This window comes from Colius striatus, chromosome 2 (genome assembly GCF_028858725.1).
Source record: "Colius striatus isolate bColStr4 chromosome 2, bColStr4.1.hap1, whole genome shotgun sequence".
Taxonomy (NCBI): domain Eukaryota; kingdom Metazoa; phylum Chordata; class Aves; order Coliiformes; family Coliidae; genus Colius; species Colius striatus.
The window spans coordinates 64,564,802-64,586,669 of record NC_084760.1 but is presented as its reverse complement, the minus strand read 5'-3'; the positions used below and the strand labels follow the sequence as shown (position 1 = coordinate 64,586,669).

Sequence of the window (21,868 nt, the reverse complement as noted above, 5' to 3'; positions counted from 1 at the left end):
AAGGCATAGTGATGTGTACTTCTGTGTGATACCACTGAAGGCTTCTGCTGTATGTGGTGGGGGAAAGATACAACTCACTGCTTCGTGTCCTTAATGAACTAATTAAGGGACACAATATTTTAGCAACTGATTTATTATTTAAAACATTTCAGATTAAATATAATATGATATGTTTTGTACTTTAAATGAAAAGAAGAAAATGAAAACTTTCAAAATGCAGCTGGCCAGAAGCTCATCTCTAATAATTTTATAATTAAATCTTTGCTTAATTTTTGGAATATATTGTCCAGTTCATGTTGCTTCCTGGTTTTTTGTGTGTTTTATTTTTAATAGAGTCTTAGGAAGATTGAAGATCAAGCCAGTCTTTTTTTTTTAACTGATACATATTGAAAGGTATGAACTGAGGCAAGCCAACAACTTCTGCCGCCTTGACCGAGAATGCTATATCATAGGTAATGCAATAGGAATGTAATCATTGGAGATATTTAGAATTCCAAAACCCCCTTTCCCCGCTACAAGCAAACAGCTCTTCTTTAGCAGCTACTCAGTCCTGTTACAGGCAGAAGCATTCCTTTGTATTGATATGACTTCATTTTCTCTTTTCACTGTTCACAGAACTCTATCACTTCAAAACTTCTGCATTCCCTTAAGTCACTTCAGCAGGACTGCTGTTGAAATTGCCTTAACACTTCACAATTTATCTTCATTTTATTTCTTATCCCACTTCATTCTAAAGGGCTCTAGGATGTGATTGTTCCAATGGGAAATTTCTCTTTTTATACTTAGGACTTGTTATGCTCACACAGACAGATTTTGATTTTGTTTTTACAAAAAGCTCGGTTCCGGATTTTAAAATAATATGTATCTGTTCAAAATCCAGAGGATATCATACTCCAAAAAGAACACATGTTGAGGCACATGAACCTTATTCCCAAGCCTAAGCAGCACAACACATTGGAAACAGGAGTCTGACCTTATGTCCCTTTGAAAAAAATGTTCACTTACAACACTGTGACCATGATTTTGCAGGTTTTTTTTTTCAAACATAGGTTTCCCTTCCTAGACAAAAACCCCCATGCTAGCCATATAATTAATCTATTTTATTCATCACATACAGGTACTTCCTTTGTGATGTAACTAATACTTACTCAAATGCAATATATGTCAGAAGAGTTGCAGCTGAAAATATCGCAGATATCCCACAGCCTATGTAAGTGAGGAAAGTGAGGACCTTGGTATTCTGGGAGTCTATTTGTGTAACGGTTCTCTGAAGGTCCTATGTGAGAGAGGAGGAAGAGGCATCAACTAGAGCAAACACCTTTTCCATAAGCACAGCACACTTTCTTGGTAATCAGTCAAGTAAAACTCATAAGCACTTTGGCAACACCACTATAACCCTGACACTAGGGTTCATGTTTACTGAGTATACTCAGTCTATAGTTGTTACACCTCTCACTTCCTTCCCATAGCTCTTCAAAACATTGTGCTCTAAGTATTATAACTGCTGGGATCAGCAGATAGACAGAGCCTGACACCAATCCTTATAATTCATTACCAGGAATTCAAATGTCCTTCTCTGGAAAAATCTTCCCTTTGCAAACTTTCAGTTCTGTTGCTTATGCATAGCTCTCTTTAAGATGTAAGATTTAGGAAAATGTAATTTACAAGTATGCATATGGAAACGTAGAACATTCTGGGGATTTTCTGACCACTTCTCATTATTAAAAGTTCAAGAGAATCTAGGTAGCTAATCATTTATGGGTAAAACCAAGGGCAAGATACTGTGTTTTGGTTTATGGACTTTTTTGACATGCAAACTACAGTTATAAATAGAACTGGTTAGAAAAATAGTGACAAAGACAACATTTTTAAAAAAAATTGGAAACGAAGAAGGAACATTCTGAGGATTTTTTTTCCAGTTTTCTATCCAACTGTAATTGCCACACAGTACCGTCTGAGAATAAATGCCAGTGTTTATTTCCTTCTTTAAGGACAAGAAAAAATGAGTATTTGGATCCATATCACTGTGGAGGAAATGTGAGCAAATACTAATATATAATGGTGTCCATTCTACAGCGTCACTGCTGTTTCTAGCAAAACTGTCTAGCAAAAAGAACAAATAAAAATGCTACAAAACTTGCCATTCTTCATAGGAAAGGGAAGGAGGGGGTTTTTTACAACCTGTCTCAACCTTATATGAGAGTTTATCTATCTAAGGAGAATATTATTTACAAAAAAAATATATATTCCTATCTAGATTAAAGTCAGAAAAGATTATTATAATAGAAAAGCAATTATAAGGGTCAAAACTGTGTAAAAATCTATTGGAACACAGCCCAAATTCAAATAACTTCTGCCTTATTTTGCCACAAAAGCATTTGGGCAAGAGAAGGGACTCATTGAATATATTCTAAAGAAAGCCCCTTTTTTTCCCTTCAAGGATGAAAAGTGAAACATGACCACAATTTAACTTGCAAAAAGACAAAAAGCTTGTGGCTTTTTTACATCTACATCTGATCATGATGTGAAGAGGGCAGCTCTGTTAAGGAGGATCCTGAAGGCCAAAGCTGAAAAAGGCAGTGCATGTGGCTCCCTTGTACACTCAAGTCGTGTGTGTCACTGCAACAAATGAAATAAAATCCCAAATACTTCCACTAGGAGCACTAGTGAAAACAAACTAGAAGCAAACGTCTTTCCTGCAGGTGTGTTTCAGAGACCAATGAATGTTAATTTCAGATGGGAGGAAATGTTTCAGCCCATTACTGAATATAAAAAAAATACCAAATGATGAGAAAAGATAGAAGCATTCCATCTTTTTCATATTGGGATTTTTTTTTTCTCTCAAAAACACTTCCTCAGGAGGCACCTGAATGCCAGAGGAATTATGCTACCTAAGATGAAGCAATCTTCTAGGTTCCCTCATTCATCTCCCTGACTGGCTGTGCTCTACCTATCTCAGCCACCTAGTCTGGAGACTTTACCCAGGGATCTGATAGAATACAAGTTACACATTTTGTACCAGCTCTCACTTGGCAGACACTGTCCAAAAGAAGGCCTGTATTGCAAGTTAAAGTTATTGGCCAGTTAAAGTAATTTAAAAGAAACTAGTAAAAAAGAGTTTACAAATTTCATGAAGGAAGGTACTAACTTTATACTTTATGACATGAAAGAAACAGAAGTCTTGTCAGATTTACAATCTAAATTTATAAATGGCATTTTAGCCTCCTGCATCTCAGGATGAAAGGGAATTATTGTGCTCTCTTGACTTCTCAATCTCATTAGCAGTTTTACTGGCCATAGGAGATTTTTCTCTCCCTGTTCTCCCTGACTCTATCACGTCCGAAAACAGCACTTCAACTTTTTTTTTCCCTGCAAACAACTTCCCACTTTCCTGATCTTGAAATTCCAAATCTACCTGGACTTGTTTCTCATTCACTTCCCTCTTGTTACACTCTCCTGTCTAAATTGCAGGTCGTTTTCATCAGATTATACTGCTAAGGGAAACAACAGGGACTCCCTGCACCTTACAATTAATTAAGATCAATTTTTTCTGCTTTGCTAGTAGAAGAGGAAGCACTAGACCTTGTTTTTACAGTATCTAACTTCCTTTTTCATCCAGACTTTGAAGTTTGATGTTATGCTATTTGTATTTTGGTATCTTTCAGAATTCTTAATCCCACTGCTTTTGTGGCACATTATTTTCAAAATTTAGAATACTCCGATGGACACAGTTTACTTTTTATTTTATAACAGATAACTTGATGACAGTTAAGAGCGGTAATGATATATTATTATTATTATTAAAAAACATGTGCAACAAATTCAGAGATGTCTTGACCCAAGACAAAAACTACATTGCAGTTCCTAGAAGAGCTAATCGTGATCAGTGAGTTTGCCTACCATTAGGACTCCGAAGTGTGTGAGATGGTTGCATAAGCAAATTGTCTCATTTTCATTGGACTCTGCATCCACTTGGCAGCCTGCAGGATTCCAGCCACCATTGCCACCTGTGGAAAAGAAACAGGAGAAAGTGTACTTTCCAGAAAACTCACACTCTTTTAACAGACTTTGTAGAATCACAGAATAGTAAGGGTTGGAAGAGACCTTTAGAGGCCATCTAGTCCAACCCCCCTGCAGAAGCAGGTTCACCTAGATCAGGTTACACAGGAACACATTCAGGTGAGTTTTGAAAACCTCCAGAGGAGACTCCACACCCTCCCTGGGCAGCCTGTGCCAGGGCTCCCTCACCCTCACAGGAATGAAGTTTTTCCTTATGTTTAAATGGAACTTTTTGTATTCCAGCTTCTTTTTTCTATTACCTCTTGTCCTGTCACGAGATATAACAGAAAAAAGTGCCATCCCATCCTCTTAACATATACCTTTTAAATACTTTTAAGTGTTAATGAGATCCTCCTTTAGTCTTCTCTTTTCTAGGCTGAGCAGCCCCATTTCCTGCAGAGTTTTCTCATAAGGAAGGTGCTCCAGTCCCCTGATCATCTTGGTGGCGCTGTGCTGGACTCTCTCCAGAAATTCTCAGTCCCTCTTGAGCTGGAGAGCCCAGAACTGGACACAGGACTCCAGATGAGGCCTCACTAGGGCAGAACAGAGAGGGAGGAGAACCTCCCTCAACCTGCTGGAAACACTCTTCTTGATGCATCCCAGGATGCCACTGGCCTTCTTGGCCATGAGGGCACATTGATTAGCTTATTATCAACCAGGACTCACGGGTCTCTCCACAGAGCTGCTACTCAGTAGGTCAATCCCCAGCCTGTACTGGTGCATGGAGTTGTTCCTTCCCAGATGCAGGACTCTGCACTTGCCCTAGTTGAACCTCATGAGGTTCCTCTCTTCCCAACTCTCAAGCTGGCCAAGATCCCACTGAATGGCAGCACAGCCTTCTGGTGAATTGGCCAGTCCTCCCAGTTTGGTGTCATCAGTGAACTTGCTGAGGATACACCCTGTCCCTTCATGGACGTCATTGATGAAGAAATTGATTACGACTGGCCCCAGAACCAACCCCTGTGGAACTCCACTGGCCACAGGCCTCCAACTCAACTTGGCGCTGTTGATGACCACCCCTCTGGGCTCTATCATTCCGCCTGTTCTTGATCTATTTCACTGTCCACTCACCTAATGCACACTGCCTGAGCTTTCTGATGAAGATATTTCTTACTTCACCTTGTGCAAATGCAGAAGTACTTTCTCAAATTGAATAAGTGAACATTAAAAATAATCAGGAGAGAAGCAAGTGCCAGACTTCCTAGTTTCTGCAGACAATCATACCAGATGAGTGTCCCATCAAATGGACTACTGAGCAGAAGCAATAGATGGAGGTCTATAATAAAGGTAGCGAACTTTCCGGTGAATGACAGATGAGTAAGACCTACTACGTGGATAACTCATTAAGAAACACGTTAGTTTTACCCAACATTAAGATGATTTTAGAACTCTCTTTTACCACATTGTGTATGTCTTCACCTGCCTCCCTCCTACTCCTACGTCCCCAGGCACATGAAAGCATTTATGGCCCAGGAGCAGAGGGTCCCACCCTTCCTCTCTGCAGTGTGTAATACAGAAGGTCAGAGTGTAGAATGCCAGTGATCCTTTGTGGCTTTAAGAGAAAACACGAAGTAAAGGATGTTTCAGCAATGGAAGTGTTTGAGAAAAATGATGTTCTGTAAACTACCCCTGACTCACCCAACCTAACATTCAAAATAATAAGAAAGATTTACTTTTTAAATATGAAATGTTAAAAAGCAAAATTTACACTTCTGATTACTTCTTTTATTTTCCATGCTAAAATATGAACTTTGTGAAATAGTTCATATTTTCTGTACTCTTAGAGACATTTTTGCATAACTCCAGGAAAAATCCAGCAATTCAAGACAATCTCTCAAAAGACTGTGAAGATGTTCCAAACCCACTTAAAACTCTCCCACAATCAAGAAGCCACTGAAAATGGTTTCCTCTTGGTCTGTTTCTGCTTTGATCTGCTTCTTAAGTTTAGCTTCCTAACTTGATTTTTTTTTTTAAGTTTTGTTCTTCAGTTCTCTTGCCTGCATTTCCTGCTTTTAAGCATGACTTTGGATGGCAAATTTTGTTTCACGCATAACTCTGTTAAACCCCTTCAACAACTGCTAAGGATAGTTACCTCCTTGCTCTCATTTGTTTCATTGTAAGGAAGAGTAATATCTCAGTAGCGATCTTCAAAACAGAAGGTTCTGGAAAGTCATTCTAGTGAACGACTTTGTCTATGCAAAGGATGAATTGCCTGAGTTTAACATCAGATGTGGATTAGGCAGTAGCAGTGAAGAATGGGCTAAAATGCTGCCTTGTTAATGTCTGTCCCCATATAGGATCTCATCATGCTGAATGTCATCCATTTACAAGGTGGATGAAGTTTGTGTAATGTAGTTTCTAAGTTTCCATGGAAAAAAAAATAGCTTCAGATTTGCAACAGACACAATCTCAAAATTAAGTATCAAAACATTTTTTAAATGACCATTAAAAGTATGGTGAGGAACCATTCACATATCTGAGCAGTATTACTATTTAATTTGCAAGTAAACACAGATCAGTGAAAAACTGCTACCAGATAAAGAAAAGCAGAGAATCTTAATTTACAATTTAAAAATGTTAAACGAATTTATATTAAAAAACTTACTTAACATCTACTGTTACAAGCAACTATGGAAGAAATGATAAGTCTATAGACTTTATCCAATTCTGCAAGGAAGTAAGATGAAAAATGGCAGAGACTGAATTTAAAACTGACACATTTATTCCCCACATAAAATAAATGACACTGTTTTTAAACTTACCATTTTTATTCATATCCCAGAAGACACAGGTAGGCTTCGGATCTTCCTAAGAACACAGGCAAAAGTAGACTTTGTATACTTCTTCAGATGTAAGTCTCATCAACATATGCATTTACAACAGATATTTTACTACATATCTTTTCATTTAATGAGCAGAAGAATAAATGTTATTTGTATTGTGGAAATTTTGTCTACTGTAAAATTAGAACTTTGCTAGAAAGACTATAGATGTATCCAGACTATAAAATCTACAGCACCGTTCCTCTGTGATGCTCTTTTTCCACATCCTAAGAGTAATGAATTTTTATTGTCTCATTGAAGACAGTCAGAAGTATTATGTCTTTACAGACTCTAAATACTTTTTACTGTTCACTTCCTTAGGTCTTCTCAGTGAATCCTCTATGTAACTAGCTCTTAAAGTGTGCAAAAACCTGCCAAACCTAAGTGGAGGTTGTTTTACCCTTAAAATACACCTTAATACACCTTAATACACCTTAAAATAATCATGATAATGAAATACAAGATAAAGTTAATAAAATTGAAAATTACAAACCAGCTCCTCATTATACAAACAATTTACTTAATATATTTTACCATCTTAACTTCTCTACTGCTGTTATCTCTTTTGGAGGAGCTACTGACAACATGTCTGAGAAAAGGGTCAATATGTTTTTTAACCGAAACAGTATGTGTCAAAAGGTTGTATTTGATCTGTATTTCCCTAAATTAACTGTAGTTGTTTTTTAACAATACGATTCTGTCTACTCTTGCTTTGCTGAAAAATTCATGAGAACAAAACAAATTGGGGGATTATTAACAAAACAATTAATATTTGATAAAAGAATTTAAATAATTCTACAGTCCAGGGTAATAAATCACGTCCCTCATCACTGGTCATGAACTTGGTCATGAATAGAGGTTTTGACAAAAGTCATTGGTACAAATATTGCCTCTGAGTGGCAGAATTGATAATCTTTCAAGTAAACGTTAGATCAGCAACAGAGTAAGAATGTGTGAACATGGGAGATGTTATTTATTTTTACTTTTTCTTTACTTGCTTTTGTTCTAGACTTTTTTATTTCCATTTGAATTTTTCTTTTTATTCAAAATCCATCCAAATCCATCAGGCTATATCCTTAGCCTTTACTATACAATGTGCATTCCTGTTCTACTGAATAATCAGTGTTGTGTTACCTGAATTTTGGTATGCTTGATTGTAACCTTCACATAATCCTGAAGATCCTGAATTGTTATGTTTCCAATACTGCATGCCACCACAAAACTCGTCAAATTGGCAGGATTTTCTGCATCCTTTGAAAGATTCAGTAAAATGTAATAAATGCTTGCACAGCACATAATATAGAAGCCAGAGTACACAGTTTCATTTTTGCAGCATGCCAGAATAAATATGTTGTCAGCATTTCTACATTTTTGATCATGTAATATAAGAACATTATGCTTATAAAATCAACTTATGGGTTTGCCTCATGGAAGTTTCCTTATTTTCCTTGTAATTGTAAACATATATAGGCACAATTATCGAGAGACATTAGAAGGCATAAATTCCTCTTTTAATCGTTATGTTTGATGCCAACAAAATTATAACTCAAACAATGTAGCAGATAACAACCCATGATATGATTAGCTCATTTCCCTAAACAAGAATGAACTGACTTTCTTATCTTACTGCCAACACTATCCTTTTTTGGAGATGCAAAGTTTTTGGAGAATAACTGGTTTCTGTGTATACTTGCTAAATCAATCTCCATCTTGCAATGATTGACTAAGAAGTAGCAAACAAATGCAAAGCTATGTTACATACTGTAGGAGATAATATTTTTATAAGGCCTTATTTGATGGGAATTTAAATTGAAGATTGACATTATCAATGAGCAACATCATTTCTAATCTGCAGCGAAAAAGTAGCAGGTTGAGATTTTTTCCAAAAGAGTAGTTTTCCTTGGAAATGGATGATTTATTAAAATGGAAGTGCTTTGGAAATACTATTTTCTTTTGATGAGCTTCCATTGAAATCTGTGTAGTTACATACCCAGTTGGCCTTATCGGAAGCTGGGAAACTTGGTCATTGCCTCCAACAGATCCTAGGTCAAATAAAGTCTCTATGGACAACAGTTCAGTCATACCTGTCTTTGGTGAAATTAATCCCACCCTGAACAGCTTACAACAATTTTTCATATAGTTTTTTAAGTAATGTAACCATAGGATTTTAATGAATGGCAATATAAAACTTACTAGCATTTTCTCGGTTGCAATTACAAAAACACTCCAGTGCTGTGAACAATCATGTTTCACTATTACACTGAATACAGAATACAGCTAATAGTACTGGGATTTTTTTTTTAACTTGCAATTGGAATAAGTGTATTTATGAAATGCTTTCATATTAACAGACAAAGTGATATGGTCTGAGATGGCATGTCGATCAATTTACTTCTAGAATTTATTTTTAGCCTTTATACACGTTAAATGCGTCAAGCAGGAATAGTTTGAAAAAAACAGAAAGAAAAGGGACTTTTAGTTGCAAATTCAGATGCAAATTTTCTCTTTTTTTTTCTTTTTTTGCTTACCAAGTATCCCTTAGAAACACATTCTAGCACTGTTAAAGGATACATTCTGACTTTATATAATTGTATGCCATTACGACAAGCCTACATCTATATTCTTATGATTTCTTTATTTAATGTATCCATCCTGTTTTTCAAAAAAGTAGGTTTAAAATGAATACTATTTTAAATAGTCACAGATACTTTGGGGTGTACTCCAGAAGGCAACGGAGGGTCATGGGTATTTTCTTGTCTAGATTATCTGAAGAATCTGGATACACTGCCAATAAAAACGATAATATAGGGACAATACAATACTACAGAGTTCTGCGGATGCACAAGAGCCAAAGGTCACTTGAAATACTAATGGGAAAACAAACTCAAGTCTTCTGAGACTCAGTCTTACTGTTCGCTATGAAACAATGTTTCCTTCTTAATTAACTCTTTTTTTTTTTTTTTCAATATAAGTATGTTTTTGGCAGTTTTTTCCAAGCTGCAAACTCTTCCTGATTTTTTTTTGGCATCTGCCATGTAGGAACTACTTATAATTACCATGTGATAGGATCCAAAGGAGAAAAAAAGTCAAATCTACCCAAGTCCCTTTAGTTTTCAGGTACAAGTATTGTTAGCCTCATTCCATCTTAAAATATGGTGTGCTTATAAGAAAATATATGAATAAATGCTCTCTGGATGATGACCATCACCCCAGAGTGTTCCAGTTGAATATAACTAGTCAGCTGGATATGAGTGCCAATCAACTCTCTTAAGGAAAAGAGTACCTGGCAGTGCTCTAGGCCAAATTTCCTTCTGATAGAAAAGAACCTGGCTCCACTGAACATCAAGGATTTTAACACAAGTTATGTTCTTAAAGGTGCCTTGCTACTTTACTCTGATTATAAGCAGCTGGGATATAGTTTTCCATAGATTATCTTGAGAAGAAGTTTGTCTCATATGTGACAGGAATCTGCACTCAAACCACTGACTAATTCAACTTGGGTACTTTGACTATTTTGTTATGTTGAACATAACACTGTCTCTAGAGCCTACACCTGCTATCACCTTCTCATTCCTTTAACTCATGAGATGGTCTGAAATGCTTACACTACAGGAAACTTCTAACAGCTGACTTTGACTCATCCTAACTGAAATGACTTCAATTAAATTAAAGTTTACCTGAAAAAGACCATTTTTATTGAAGAAAGTAAATTGAGCCCTGGATATAGCTTCAAACTCATCTTGACTTAAATTCTTCAGTAAACTTGGTGGCAGAACAACAGAAGCGAGGGCTTTTGTCTGATCCTTGTCAAAATCTATCTGTTAAATAAAAACAACACAAGAACTATTCAAACAAACACAAAACCACCCACTGTCCAAAACTGGGTTCACACCCTTACATAAAGATTTCTAACCGTGAGACTAGAATCAATCTACAATACTATGACCTGTAAGAACTGATGCAATGAATATATAAAAGGCTTAGGAGGTTTTCCCACCCTTCCAGCATATCAGCCTTCTGCTACAAAAAACAAACAAATTAAATCCTCCACTGCTATAATGAGGATTTGGAAATACTGAGATGATAATAATGGCAGTCATAATAATTTTCAGTAATCTTCAAGATACTTTTCCTCAGTGTTGTGAAGTGAAAAATACACTCCAAATCCTTCTTTCCTGAGTTGTATTATTTGGCTTGATCTGCATGTCTGAATTAATTCTTCTATGAGCTTTACTAGTTTTTCTGTTACAGAAGGAAGATTTTAAAATTATGATTAGTGTCACTTCTCTATATTTATTATTCTATGTGGCACACAAAAAGACACTTTCTGCCATCAATATAAGCTTAATCTATACTGACAATGTCAGACATCTGAAAGCCCTCTATGGCACAGGGGTATAACAAGTAAGTAGGAAATAATAGAGGATGCAAACTTCCATTTCATAAGCTCCCAAGCAGCAATTCTATGAGTGCATGCATGCTCTCCCACTATGGCATACTCAAGGTGTCCCACCCTAACTATCAAAGGAATGGGAACGAGCCATCTCACAGTGGCCCTACAAGTAAAAGTGTTTAAGAATTTTACTGTGAGATAAGGAAGTTCACACTGCTGACTTCTCCTGAGGCAATTTGGGCATGTACTTTTGCCTCTCATGATCAGTCATACCATTAGCTAGTAGAAAGTTAAAAGTTATAGACTACTGGCAGATTTATTTAACTTCTAAATTTTCACTGATTTACTGTTAATAACAGGCACCCTTGGAAATTAGTAAGAAGTGGTTCATGGGTATCTCCTGACAGGGCTAAGTGCAGCTGAGTAACATTTTTCAAAGGATAATTCTGCCACATTAAACAGAAAGTGTGTGTGTGATAAAGATGTCCCATTAGGCATTGTCTGCAAATAGGAGTGGAAGAGGCTTCTACAAAGAATTATGGATATATTACAGGAACAATTTAATAATATGAATCACCAAAAGCTAACTTAGTCAAAGGTTTGGCAAGAAACATAAAGACATAGTGGACTGAAATAGAATCTTTCCAAACTGCCATGGACACATTTCCTTGATATCTACTTTAAAAAAAAAAAAAAAAAAATCTGGAAACATTCTGACATACAGCTTGAAGAATTTAATGCTCCCTGATGAGCCTGGGATAGATCATCACATCACTGGTGAAAAACCTGGGCTTTCACAAGGGAATCTCCCTCCAGCAAGGATAGCAAATATCTTTCCTGATAGGCACGGAAAAAATAAATGGTGACCACAGCTGCTGCAGACTTTTCTGGTAGGAAGGATGCTAAGAATTATCAATCAGCTGTTGGAAATGTGAAAGTTTGAGAACAGACTCATGTTCCAATAGGAACATTACAAATAATTTGATGGAGTTTGGATTTTATGATTATTTAGACAGTGTTGTAATAAATGATTCCAGGGCAAGAAAGTTCCTGGATGTCCTCAAGCCACAGATGGTAATTGTTATTATACATGCAAACATCTCAAACCTGGCTTTAGAATTTTTCCTTTCCTCTTTCCATAAATACAGGATGAAATCTGGAGGAGAAACGTTCCTTTGATAACAATCAAAGAATAATCAGCTATTAAGCTTCATTAATGAGAGAGCTAAACAAAAGTAGATTTACAATCATAAAAAATTTCCAATAGAATTAATTCAAAAAAAATCAGCAAAAATATCTATGAATGTGTATATGAAAACTCATTTACATTATAACCACTCAAGGAAATACTACATTAATCTGTTTGGATGATAACAGGAAAAAGGAAACAGAAAGTAGGGTGAGAATTGGGACTTGTAAGTATTTCTATAGGAGCCACAGTAAACACACTTGGAACAGAAGAGCACTGTGTATTCCCTACCTGGAAATCAGATGCATTATTCTGTGGACTGACACTGAAAGAACCACCTTTGAATGAAGTTGAGTTTATAGAAGACACTCCAAGTGCAAGGTTTCGTGTTGAAATACTCATGGATAGTCCAGTGAACTGAATCTTTAAAGCCAAGGCATCAATAGTTTTTAGAGCTCTAAAAACAGAAATAAAATTATTCTAAAAAAACCAATACAGAAACCCCCCTCACTAGGCACTGCATGGTCTCCATCTTTAGTATGATTCTCTTATTATTGACTGTTTCTATCACCCATCTGTGTATTCATAAGGAGACCGTCAGGCTCTACATGTATGTATTTCTGTTGAAAACAAAAGCAAAACAAAAACTGTTGAAAACAAAACAGAAACTATCTGACCATGTATCACTGGTCCTGAAATAATTTTCCTCAGGAGACTTCTCTTCCATCCAAATACTCTATCTTTGTCATGTGCATTAATTTTAGGACAAAAAGAAATACTTGGAAAATTATTTTTGCTGGAAGTCAGAAAAAGTTTTGGTTTTGTACTGCAACTGATTTTATACTGCAACATATGGAAAGATGAATCTTTTCAGCCTTGCAAGGCCATCTCAAAAGCTTGTTTCAAATAAAGAAATACTTACTCTGAAGATGATGCTGCCAATACACTGTCTGAACTGGTTAGAATATTGGAAAAAATTGTCACAACGGTAGAACCCAGAGATTCATCAATTTCTTCATCATTCACAATTTTTTTGAGCTTCTGCACGACATCATTTACTTTGTCGGAGGTTAGCTGCTGCCCTTCACCAGTAAGATTCAGAAGCTGATTGGCTATATCAGCTGCATTTTCTGTAAGTGCACAGGTAAAATGAAGTATAAAGAGAAAATAACGTATATCAGTCCTGAAGCAATTCAGAAATACAAATTTTTGTCTTTATTAAAAGCTAGAGCATGTTGTGTGGTACTTCTAATGAGCATAGGATTTTATCAAATTAATATTTTAATGAAAAAGTAAACAGAACCTCCTGATTATTAAATTCTGTCCCCATTGTCTTTTCTGTAAATTGATTTGAGTTTTTAAATCAGAACTACTATTGAAAGGGGTGGCTGAAAGAAAAAAAGAAGTAGGGAATAAAACATATATTTTCTACTTTTTTTTTCTCCTATTTTACCCTTTCTTTCTCCCTGGGAAAATCAGATTCATTCTTGAAGTGAAACAAATATGCCTAAAGTCACTAATATTGACAGAGTATTCACTCTTTTGAGCTTTGGGGAGAAAGTCCAACCCCAGTGCAAATGTTTCAGTTCCTTCAGAGGATTGTACTCTTACCCAGAGGGTCTGCAACTACAACACACAAGCAAATTTCCTATGAATCCTTTGATAATAAAAGTTTGTTAGTGTGTCCAATGGCAAAACATTAGTGTAAATCACACATTAAAACTGTAAATTTGATGCCACCTTGGTAGAAAAATAAGGAAAAGAGTAACATTTTACGATATAAAAATATTTTGAATTTTACTTTGAAATAAGATTAGACTTCTTTAGTCTGCAACTGGTTGTGTTTTTAATGTCATGTTATATAATATAGCTTTTGCTATGTTTACAGTAGAGTGTCCACTTTACATGAGCAATGTTTTCATATATCCTGACTGCAAGTGATTAATTAATTATGTAGCCAGGCTCCCTAGAACCCCTCTATCAATGCCTAAAGAAAAAAGAAGCTTCTCCAAGAAAGCAATTCAGAACAGGAGCTGATTGTAGGTGCTCTGAATTACTTATGAGAGTATCATTCTCTTTGTTGCCTCTGGTACTAAAAAAAGGGGCCATAAACTTGTTGTCTATTTAATTTATTACCCCTTTAAGGCCAGAATGACATCAAGAGGTATTTTGCAAACTAAGAACTAATCTGGAAATGTCCGATCATAAGCCACTGTCATTCCACAGACAGCTACAGGCATTGGAAACATTTAAAAATTTGTTTGAACCTGAATATCCAATTGAGGAAATTACCTAATGAGTTTGATTTATTTCATTAATTGGTATCCAGAGCTTTTCATGGATGGACTGAATTCAACTTGATGTGGTTCCCCAGAGTTTAAACATCTATTTTGCACTGATTTTTTTGAAAGATTTTAAGTAACGTTGCATAGAGGAGGAAGATATTCTTCCTTAATGTAACTTCCTTGTAGTAAGCAGTAATCAAAGTCTACAAAACTATTTCTCTAGCCAAAGACAAACATGACAATACCCACCTGTGCAATTTCTAAGATCAGGCTGACCCCAGTATGACGTATAATTTTGCAGACCCAAATAGCTAAAGAGGAAAAACGACAAAATTTACATGAAATACAACAGCAAAGTTACAGAATCTTTTCATAATTCTTTTGTAGATGTGACAGAGGTCCTCAATTCACAATTTTCCTAGCAACATGTCCCCTAGTGAAAAGAAAAATGTATGCTTGACAGTGGAAATATGTCATCAATTAAATGATAGTGCTGAGAGGAACCCTAGTTCCTTTGGACAAATTCCCATCTAATTCCTACATTAACTTGACAAACTGGTGGAAATCAGTGGAAATTCTGGCCTTTTATTTCAGTAAAGAATGAAATATTGTCACAAACTATTATGTCCCCATTATGGACTAATCAGACTCTCTTTGATATAAATAACTTTGATCAAGTCAATAGCAAGCTGTAATACCTCTCAGAAGAACATGCAGAGGAGCTATGTGGACATATAAACTTATGCAACCCATGAAAACTAGTGCTGATCATCATCAGATCCTAGTCCAAAGTGAGGGGCAGATGTAAAGTATTTTTTGTTTTCCAAAATGCTTTTTTAAAATGCCTTATGACAGCAAAATACGTAGACATGAGTTCAAAACTAAGAACACTTTTTTTTCCTGTTTTCTTTAAAGACAAATCATGTTATAGCATGGCAAAGGCAGGATGGAGAATGTGAAAAAGTTATCCTTTCACTGATTAAATGACAGAACAGTTAACCTCCAGTCAATCACCTTTACTATAGAACTGTCAGGTAACCTACTGTGGGATGTGCAGGACTATCAGAGACCATTAGAAAAGCTTTCTCTTCTCTGTAAACACATCCCACTCACTCTCCACACTGACAAAAGCTGGTGGAGACAGAGGCAAGGGAACTAATAGCACTGTACAGAACACAATAATTTTTTTAATGAGAAGTACTGCACATGGTACAATTAATGGTATTGTGTAGACCGCAAATGAACAATAAAGATAAGCAATACAGTGGCAGCAAAGGCCAGAAGCCTTAATTTTTAATGATGCTGAGGCACTGACATAAAAACAATTTGACTTCTGCACTACTCACTCTACAATAAAAGTTGGTCAATCAGAATCCTGCAGTACTTGCACAAGATTAAGAGGCCGAGGAAGTGAGTTATTTAAATATAATGCTGGTTTCTTTCCTGTTTGGCACAGAACCTCAATGCTGATTCATATCCATGTTGCCATATTGTTTTCAAACAGTAAAAGATCTGGTCTTCTCAGAACATGTTGCAGATGCAATGTGGACAGATAAGGCTGTTATATTGCATTTAATGGTGATCATTGTAAATACTGAAGAAATTAACACTGCATCATCATAGCCATGTTCAAGACACTCAAAAGAGATCAAAGTCACATTGTTTTGATAATATATCAAGTAATATTCCCATTCTGCACATGGGAAATAGAGATATATGTCTAAATCTTCTGTAGATGTTCACAAAGAAAGCCCACATTAGGTAAAAATTATCCTAAATCTTAAAAACAGAAGTTCAAGTCTTTAAGGTTATTCTTTTCAATTATGACTAACTACTGACAAAATCCTTGTTTCACAGAACTTCTTTTACTTTCCCTTAATGAGACGAGAAGTTACGGATTAACCCAAAATCACATCTCACCTTCATAGAATTTTGTTGAGAATTTCTTATACAAGTCAGATAGTAGCAGTGGAGTGGTAGCAAAGGTGAACCTTTGGTTTTGGTAATATACACATAATTACTTGAAAAAGTAGTTTTATTCTGTAAAAAGGTGCTATTTTTACAGTAATTTACAACACGTATTAATCGTGGGTCTCACTAATCATGGCCCTCAATATGCCCTACAGAACTGGTAGATGAGCTTTTTTTTTCTTACCAATGAAGTACCTACTCTTACCGCACACACACATAATCTCTCTCAGTATAGAAATCATCATCCTAAAATACAGTATCGGCCAATGGCAACCATTATGAAAGATCTGCTTTAACTATATAACTGGCAAGTTGCATTTGAAGTTCTCAGCTTCCCATATATTTGAACACCTACCAAGTTCTTGATGCAGTCTGAACTGAGCTCCCATGGCATAATGTGAAGTTGGTCACAGTTGGTCTGGTATCTGGCCAAAAGTAGTTTGGAGGGTTTTCTTCAGCTAAACATTTTTCTGTAAAAATAAAAATATGTCAGTGTTACTTGTAAATTTCTTCTTCTAATCATTTTCCACTTACTGTCCTCACCTCATCAAGCAGTCCACAGCATAAAGCTGTCTTCAAACAAAATCCTTGGTTATTATCTATAGAATAGTGGCAACGGAGAAGTGCACAACAGAGGACAATATATGCTGCTGATGCTCAAGGCAAAGGGTTAAATGTGTGTGCTGCATCCTCTTTCACCCCACCAGCCCCCACCTTTTCCCTCTCAAGGGAAGGGCAGTCTCTAACTGGAAGGAGCTGAGTGGGAAAAGATGAGAGCTAAAGAGAGATTGATTAAGGGCAGCAGCTGGAAGGAACACAAACAACAGGGTTAAAGAGTGGGCATGAGAGGCCTTGGAGATCCAAAATGTCTCATTATAGCTCTGGCTGTAAATCGTACTTCTTTATCCTCAAACTACCACAGGAGCTGTCAGGAACTGTTCCAGACTCTTTGAACCAGACAGCAAAACACTAACTAAAGCAATATGGACAATTATGTTTGTGTTAAAAGAGATATCTTGAGTCTAGTTCTGAGATTTGTTGAAAAAAGATGCTTAAAGTGAAAATTTAAAATCTGAAACAGTCATACTGTTTGGAAACGTGTGATTATTTTAACATAGAAGATGCTTATTTATGGACAAGCCAATTGAATCTGTTGTGTAACAAAGCCAAAAACTACTTACCCACTGGATCAACATCCACACTGTGAAGCCTATATCCTCCTTCCATGGTGCCATTGTTATTTATGAGCTTCTGTCGGATGTCTTCTTCTTCTAAGTTGATGTTGTTGGTAGAATTATAAACCAGAAGAGCCAAAACTCCAAAACTGCAAGGAAAATTAGCCAAGTGTTTGAGGCAGAACAGCAGAGACCAAATGTGTGTTGAAATAAAAATAACTGACAAACTAGTTTTATGAGTATGGAACAGTATCACCAAGACAATGTCGCTCATTATTTGTAAATTATTAATTTGTATATATAGTGCCATGAGAAGTAAGTACAGTTGGGAAATTTCATCCTCTAGTTACTGTTAGAGAAGGATCAAATAAAAAGACTTAAGAAATGTTCCCAGAAGATTTAGATCATTTAAAAAGATACTAAAATATGAAAGCATAAAGTTTTGAACCCTAATTAAATTTTAAAATTTGTTTGCTGATGGCTTAGGAACTTAAGAGCTGGTTCATCGCACCTTAAAAAACTTGTCAGGATGGGGCAAAGTCATCCTTCAGACGGTCTATCTCTCCACTGGCTACAGAGGAAGACTGGAAGATTAACAAAGAACAGATGCCTAATATTTAAATGTCTAAATTTTGATGGAGTGAAAAACACCCTGACACACTTCTGAAACTTTTAGTCCTAATTAGGAAAGTCTAGTTGCTCAGATGAGTAATTCAAGTTTGAGCAGTAATAGCTGTTTTGTACTGTAGCCCACTGCTACTTTCTTGGGCATAAGAAGTAGTTCAAAGTGCCCAAGTCTCTTTCCTGTGAGAGAAATAAAACAGTCCCCACCCTACATCCAAAAACATAGCTTTTCTGGAAGGGAAATAATGAACAGAAAAGTAGTTCTAGCAGGACACAGGAAAGAAGCCCAGAATGGAAGGCTCAAAAATTTCCTCCTGAGACACAGAAAACACATGTTGGAGAAGAGAATATGTTGGTACCCAAGAGCATTGCTTGGCTCTGGCTAGTAGGAGGTGACGCCACTGAAGCATGGAACATTGGATCTCCATGGGAGCCAAAATGTGGAAAAAAGGAAAAAGTAAGCCTGCTTTGGGCTGTCCTCATCTCAGCTTTGCCCTTGAATACCCAGCAGCCTGAATAAAGACAGACCTTTGCGATGTGTGTGAGCAGTTCCTGGCAGCCTGGGAAGTGGCAGCACTACCAGCACACATACAGTGAGCAGGGCACACACAGAGAGGGATGCTTTCACCCTCAGTCCCCAGTGCAAGAAAACAGCAGTGAGCCAAACTATGTTGTGGTCTACTAGAAGAAGAGTTGGAGAAAAAGTCTGCAGAGATGCTGTATGGAAGAGGGCTAGTAGGGTTTTCAGGAACAAATCCCTTCCTAGACAGACCACGACTTCATTTCCAAAAAGCTTCCAGAAAGACATCTCCATGATGACAGCTCAGAGTTGCACTTTCAAGAAGTGCCTAGTCTGGTAAGTGAAGTATAAAACTACAGCTTAGTGTGCAGGTATTGTTCTTAGATGGAAGATTTAACCCTCTTTCTGTCAGACATCATTCTGAAAACTGGGTAACTCAAACCAACAATTCTGAAATACTCTCAAATAGTGAAATGGCATTAGAAAGCAACTTCAGTCTAGGAAAAAAAAAAAAAAAAGAAAGCAAAGCCCAAACCTCATGAAGAAATTATGAACTAAATACTCCCAGATTTCACTGTTGCAGCTATAAAGAAATAAGTAAATAAATATAAACAGTCCCTGTTTGGTGGAGGTTTTTTGCTGCTTACTTTGTTGAACACCAGTACACTTTTCTTTTTTTCTTGCTATATTTGCTGTTGTATTGGTAACACGATGCTGGAGAAGAAGATAAAAATATGACTACCTACTGGCTTGGTTTGTTTTGCCCCAGTGGATGTATTTTTGTATTTCCAGCTGCCCTGCTCCCAGAGATACTATGTTCCTCCTGATATTGTCTTGGTCTCTGTGGAGTGTTTAATGTATGGCAACAGCCTCAGTAGAGTTGATGTACATTAGCAGGCTTTTGCTGTATACCTCAGATATATTAGGAGGCACAAGTTTATTATGGCACTTATTTTTAGCAGAAGCTGGAAATTGCCTACGGGATTGCCAATTCCTTCAGCCCTCCAGTACTTCAGCCCCAGAGCCTCCTGGCACTTAACCATCTTTCCTAAAAGATTCTGGCCTCACTCAGCTATTCCCTTTACTTCAGAAGAGGAAAACTTAATATAGTGATGCCACTCCCTACCTCAACACTTTGGCTGCAAAACAGAACTCGTAAGTGAACAGTCTGCTACTGCTATGTTGCCTATTGCAGGACTCTAAACTAATCAAAGTGATATTTAGTACCCATAGCTGTGCGGAAGGATAATGGCAATAAAGCAGAAGGGATAAAATACAGATGAGGTAGAACTGGTTACAGTTATCTCGAACAAATTATAGAGAAAAGTATCGATTATGAAGCACTGCTAAAAATAATCTGTTGAACCACCTTGTTATTTGTTTTCTGAGAAACTCTTAGAGCACAAGTCATGTATACTGGGTAATAAGAGCCTGTTCCATATTATGATGAAAACAATTTCTATAAACTTTTCAGAGTGAGTCATACTAGCTTTCCAGAGTAAATAAATACCTTTTAACTTGACAGCTGACGCAAGATGAAGCTGAGTGCTTCCTTCCACTTTTGTCACACTCTGATCCCTGAGGGAAACATTTTAATGGTGCAGGACAAAATTCTAGATTTGAGAAACAGCAGGCCTACACTCGGATAATGGCAACACTGCCATGCTCTGCTCGAGTTATCGGATTTGCTACACCCAACCTTATATCTTTTATTGTGTGCCACACAGGAGCAGATAAGATTCTCACAGCATTAATCAATTACAAATTACATATCACCTAGAGTAACCTCTACTTCTAGTGTTACTGATGTCAATATAAAAAATGGACTGTGGTGTAGGTAAACACAATGGGGATAAGGATTTATGCCTCTCTTCTCTTAGACGGAGATGGTGATAGCTGGAGCAAGTGGGAAGCAGAGAAAGACCACCGTGTCTCCCCCTTTGTCCGCTGAGCTAAGCTGGCTCAGAGAGAGGAGCTGAGGAAGCTGCATCCTCACCAGAGGCAGAGTAGGCTGTGGGGGCGCCTGCGCTGCTGCCGTGGCATGCACCACAAAGCCGGCTTTCTTCTCCGGCAGCGTGACTCAGAGCTATTCCAGGACAGTATGCCTACACACGGGCTGTGGTCTCGCTGCTATGCCATGCGAGCAGCCCCGAGGAAGGATTACCAAACCATGCGAATCGTGCAGCACAGACTGTCTCATACCTGATAATGTGTGGCTGATAATTAGCAATGCGCGTTTCTCCTCTTGTTTCAGTTGTACTAGACAGGTTGAGCTATGGAAATATTGTGGCTGGCAAAACGTTTAACAAATCACTATTAATTTATTTTCTAGTTAACCATACTTGATTTAAAGTGTATAAAGAGTAATTTCTAAAGCACCTCAGTAGTCATGGAATCTAAATTTCTACTAAAAATTTAATTCCTAATTACCCTAGCATATTTTTAAAAGTTTTAAGATCTCAGTATTAAATTCTTATCCAATCTTGCTGTTATGTTGGCTTTGAGGATAAGCAGCAATGAGCAGCTATAACTCAAGACTGGCAGCAGAGGTAGGCCCACATAGTCATCTGTAAACGCTACTAATTTCTTCACAAGAACTGGAAAGACAAAAATAGAAGTGTGTGCTGCTTAAGTGAGTGAAAATGTAACACAAGCAGCAGACAAAATGGTAGAAAACCCATCAAATGAGAAAGAAAGAAATATCAAAGGAGAGGGAAATGAAAAGCATTCCAGAAAAGCATCTGAGTCTTGGATAAACTCTTACTTGAGGTGATTGTGACTGTGATACCATCAAAATGTTCAGAACCAAGAGAAAAAATAACATCTGGTT

General features: G+C 36.9%; 1 protein-coding gene across 4 annotated transcripts in view; it reads right to left on the bottom strand.

Moving 5' to 3' along the window:
• ADGRG6 (adhesion G protein-coupled receptor G6) overlaps positions 1-21,868 on the bottom strand; it is a 113,677-nt gene that overhangs the window by 17,361 nt on the left and 74,448 nt on the right. For all 4 annotated transcript variants that reach the window (XM_061990821.1, XM_061990820.1, XM_061990823.1 and 1 more), the window contains 10 exons: positions 17,901-18,043; positions 17,075-17,189; positions 14,998-15,059; positions 13,386-13,593; positions 12,755-12,920; positions 10,559-10,699; positions 8,016-8,132; positions 6,822-6,867; positions 3,901-4,007; positions 1,149-1,276 (listed from right to left, as the gene is read on the bottom strand). In XM_061990821.1, coding sequence (XP_061846805.1) covers positions 1,149-1,276; positions 3,901-4,007; positions 6,822-6,867; positions 8,016-8,132; positions 10,559-10,699; positions 12,755-12,920; positions 13,386-13,593; positions 14,998-15,059; positions 17,075-17,189; positions 17,901-18,043 — 1,233 coding nt within the window. The remainder of the gene's footprint in view (positions 1-1,148; positions 1,277-3,900; positions 4,008-6,821; positions 6,868-8,015; positions 8,133-10,558; positions 10,700-12,754; positions 12,921-13,385; positions 13,594-14,997; positions 15,060-17,074; positions 17,190-17,900; positions 18,044-21,868) is intronic.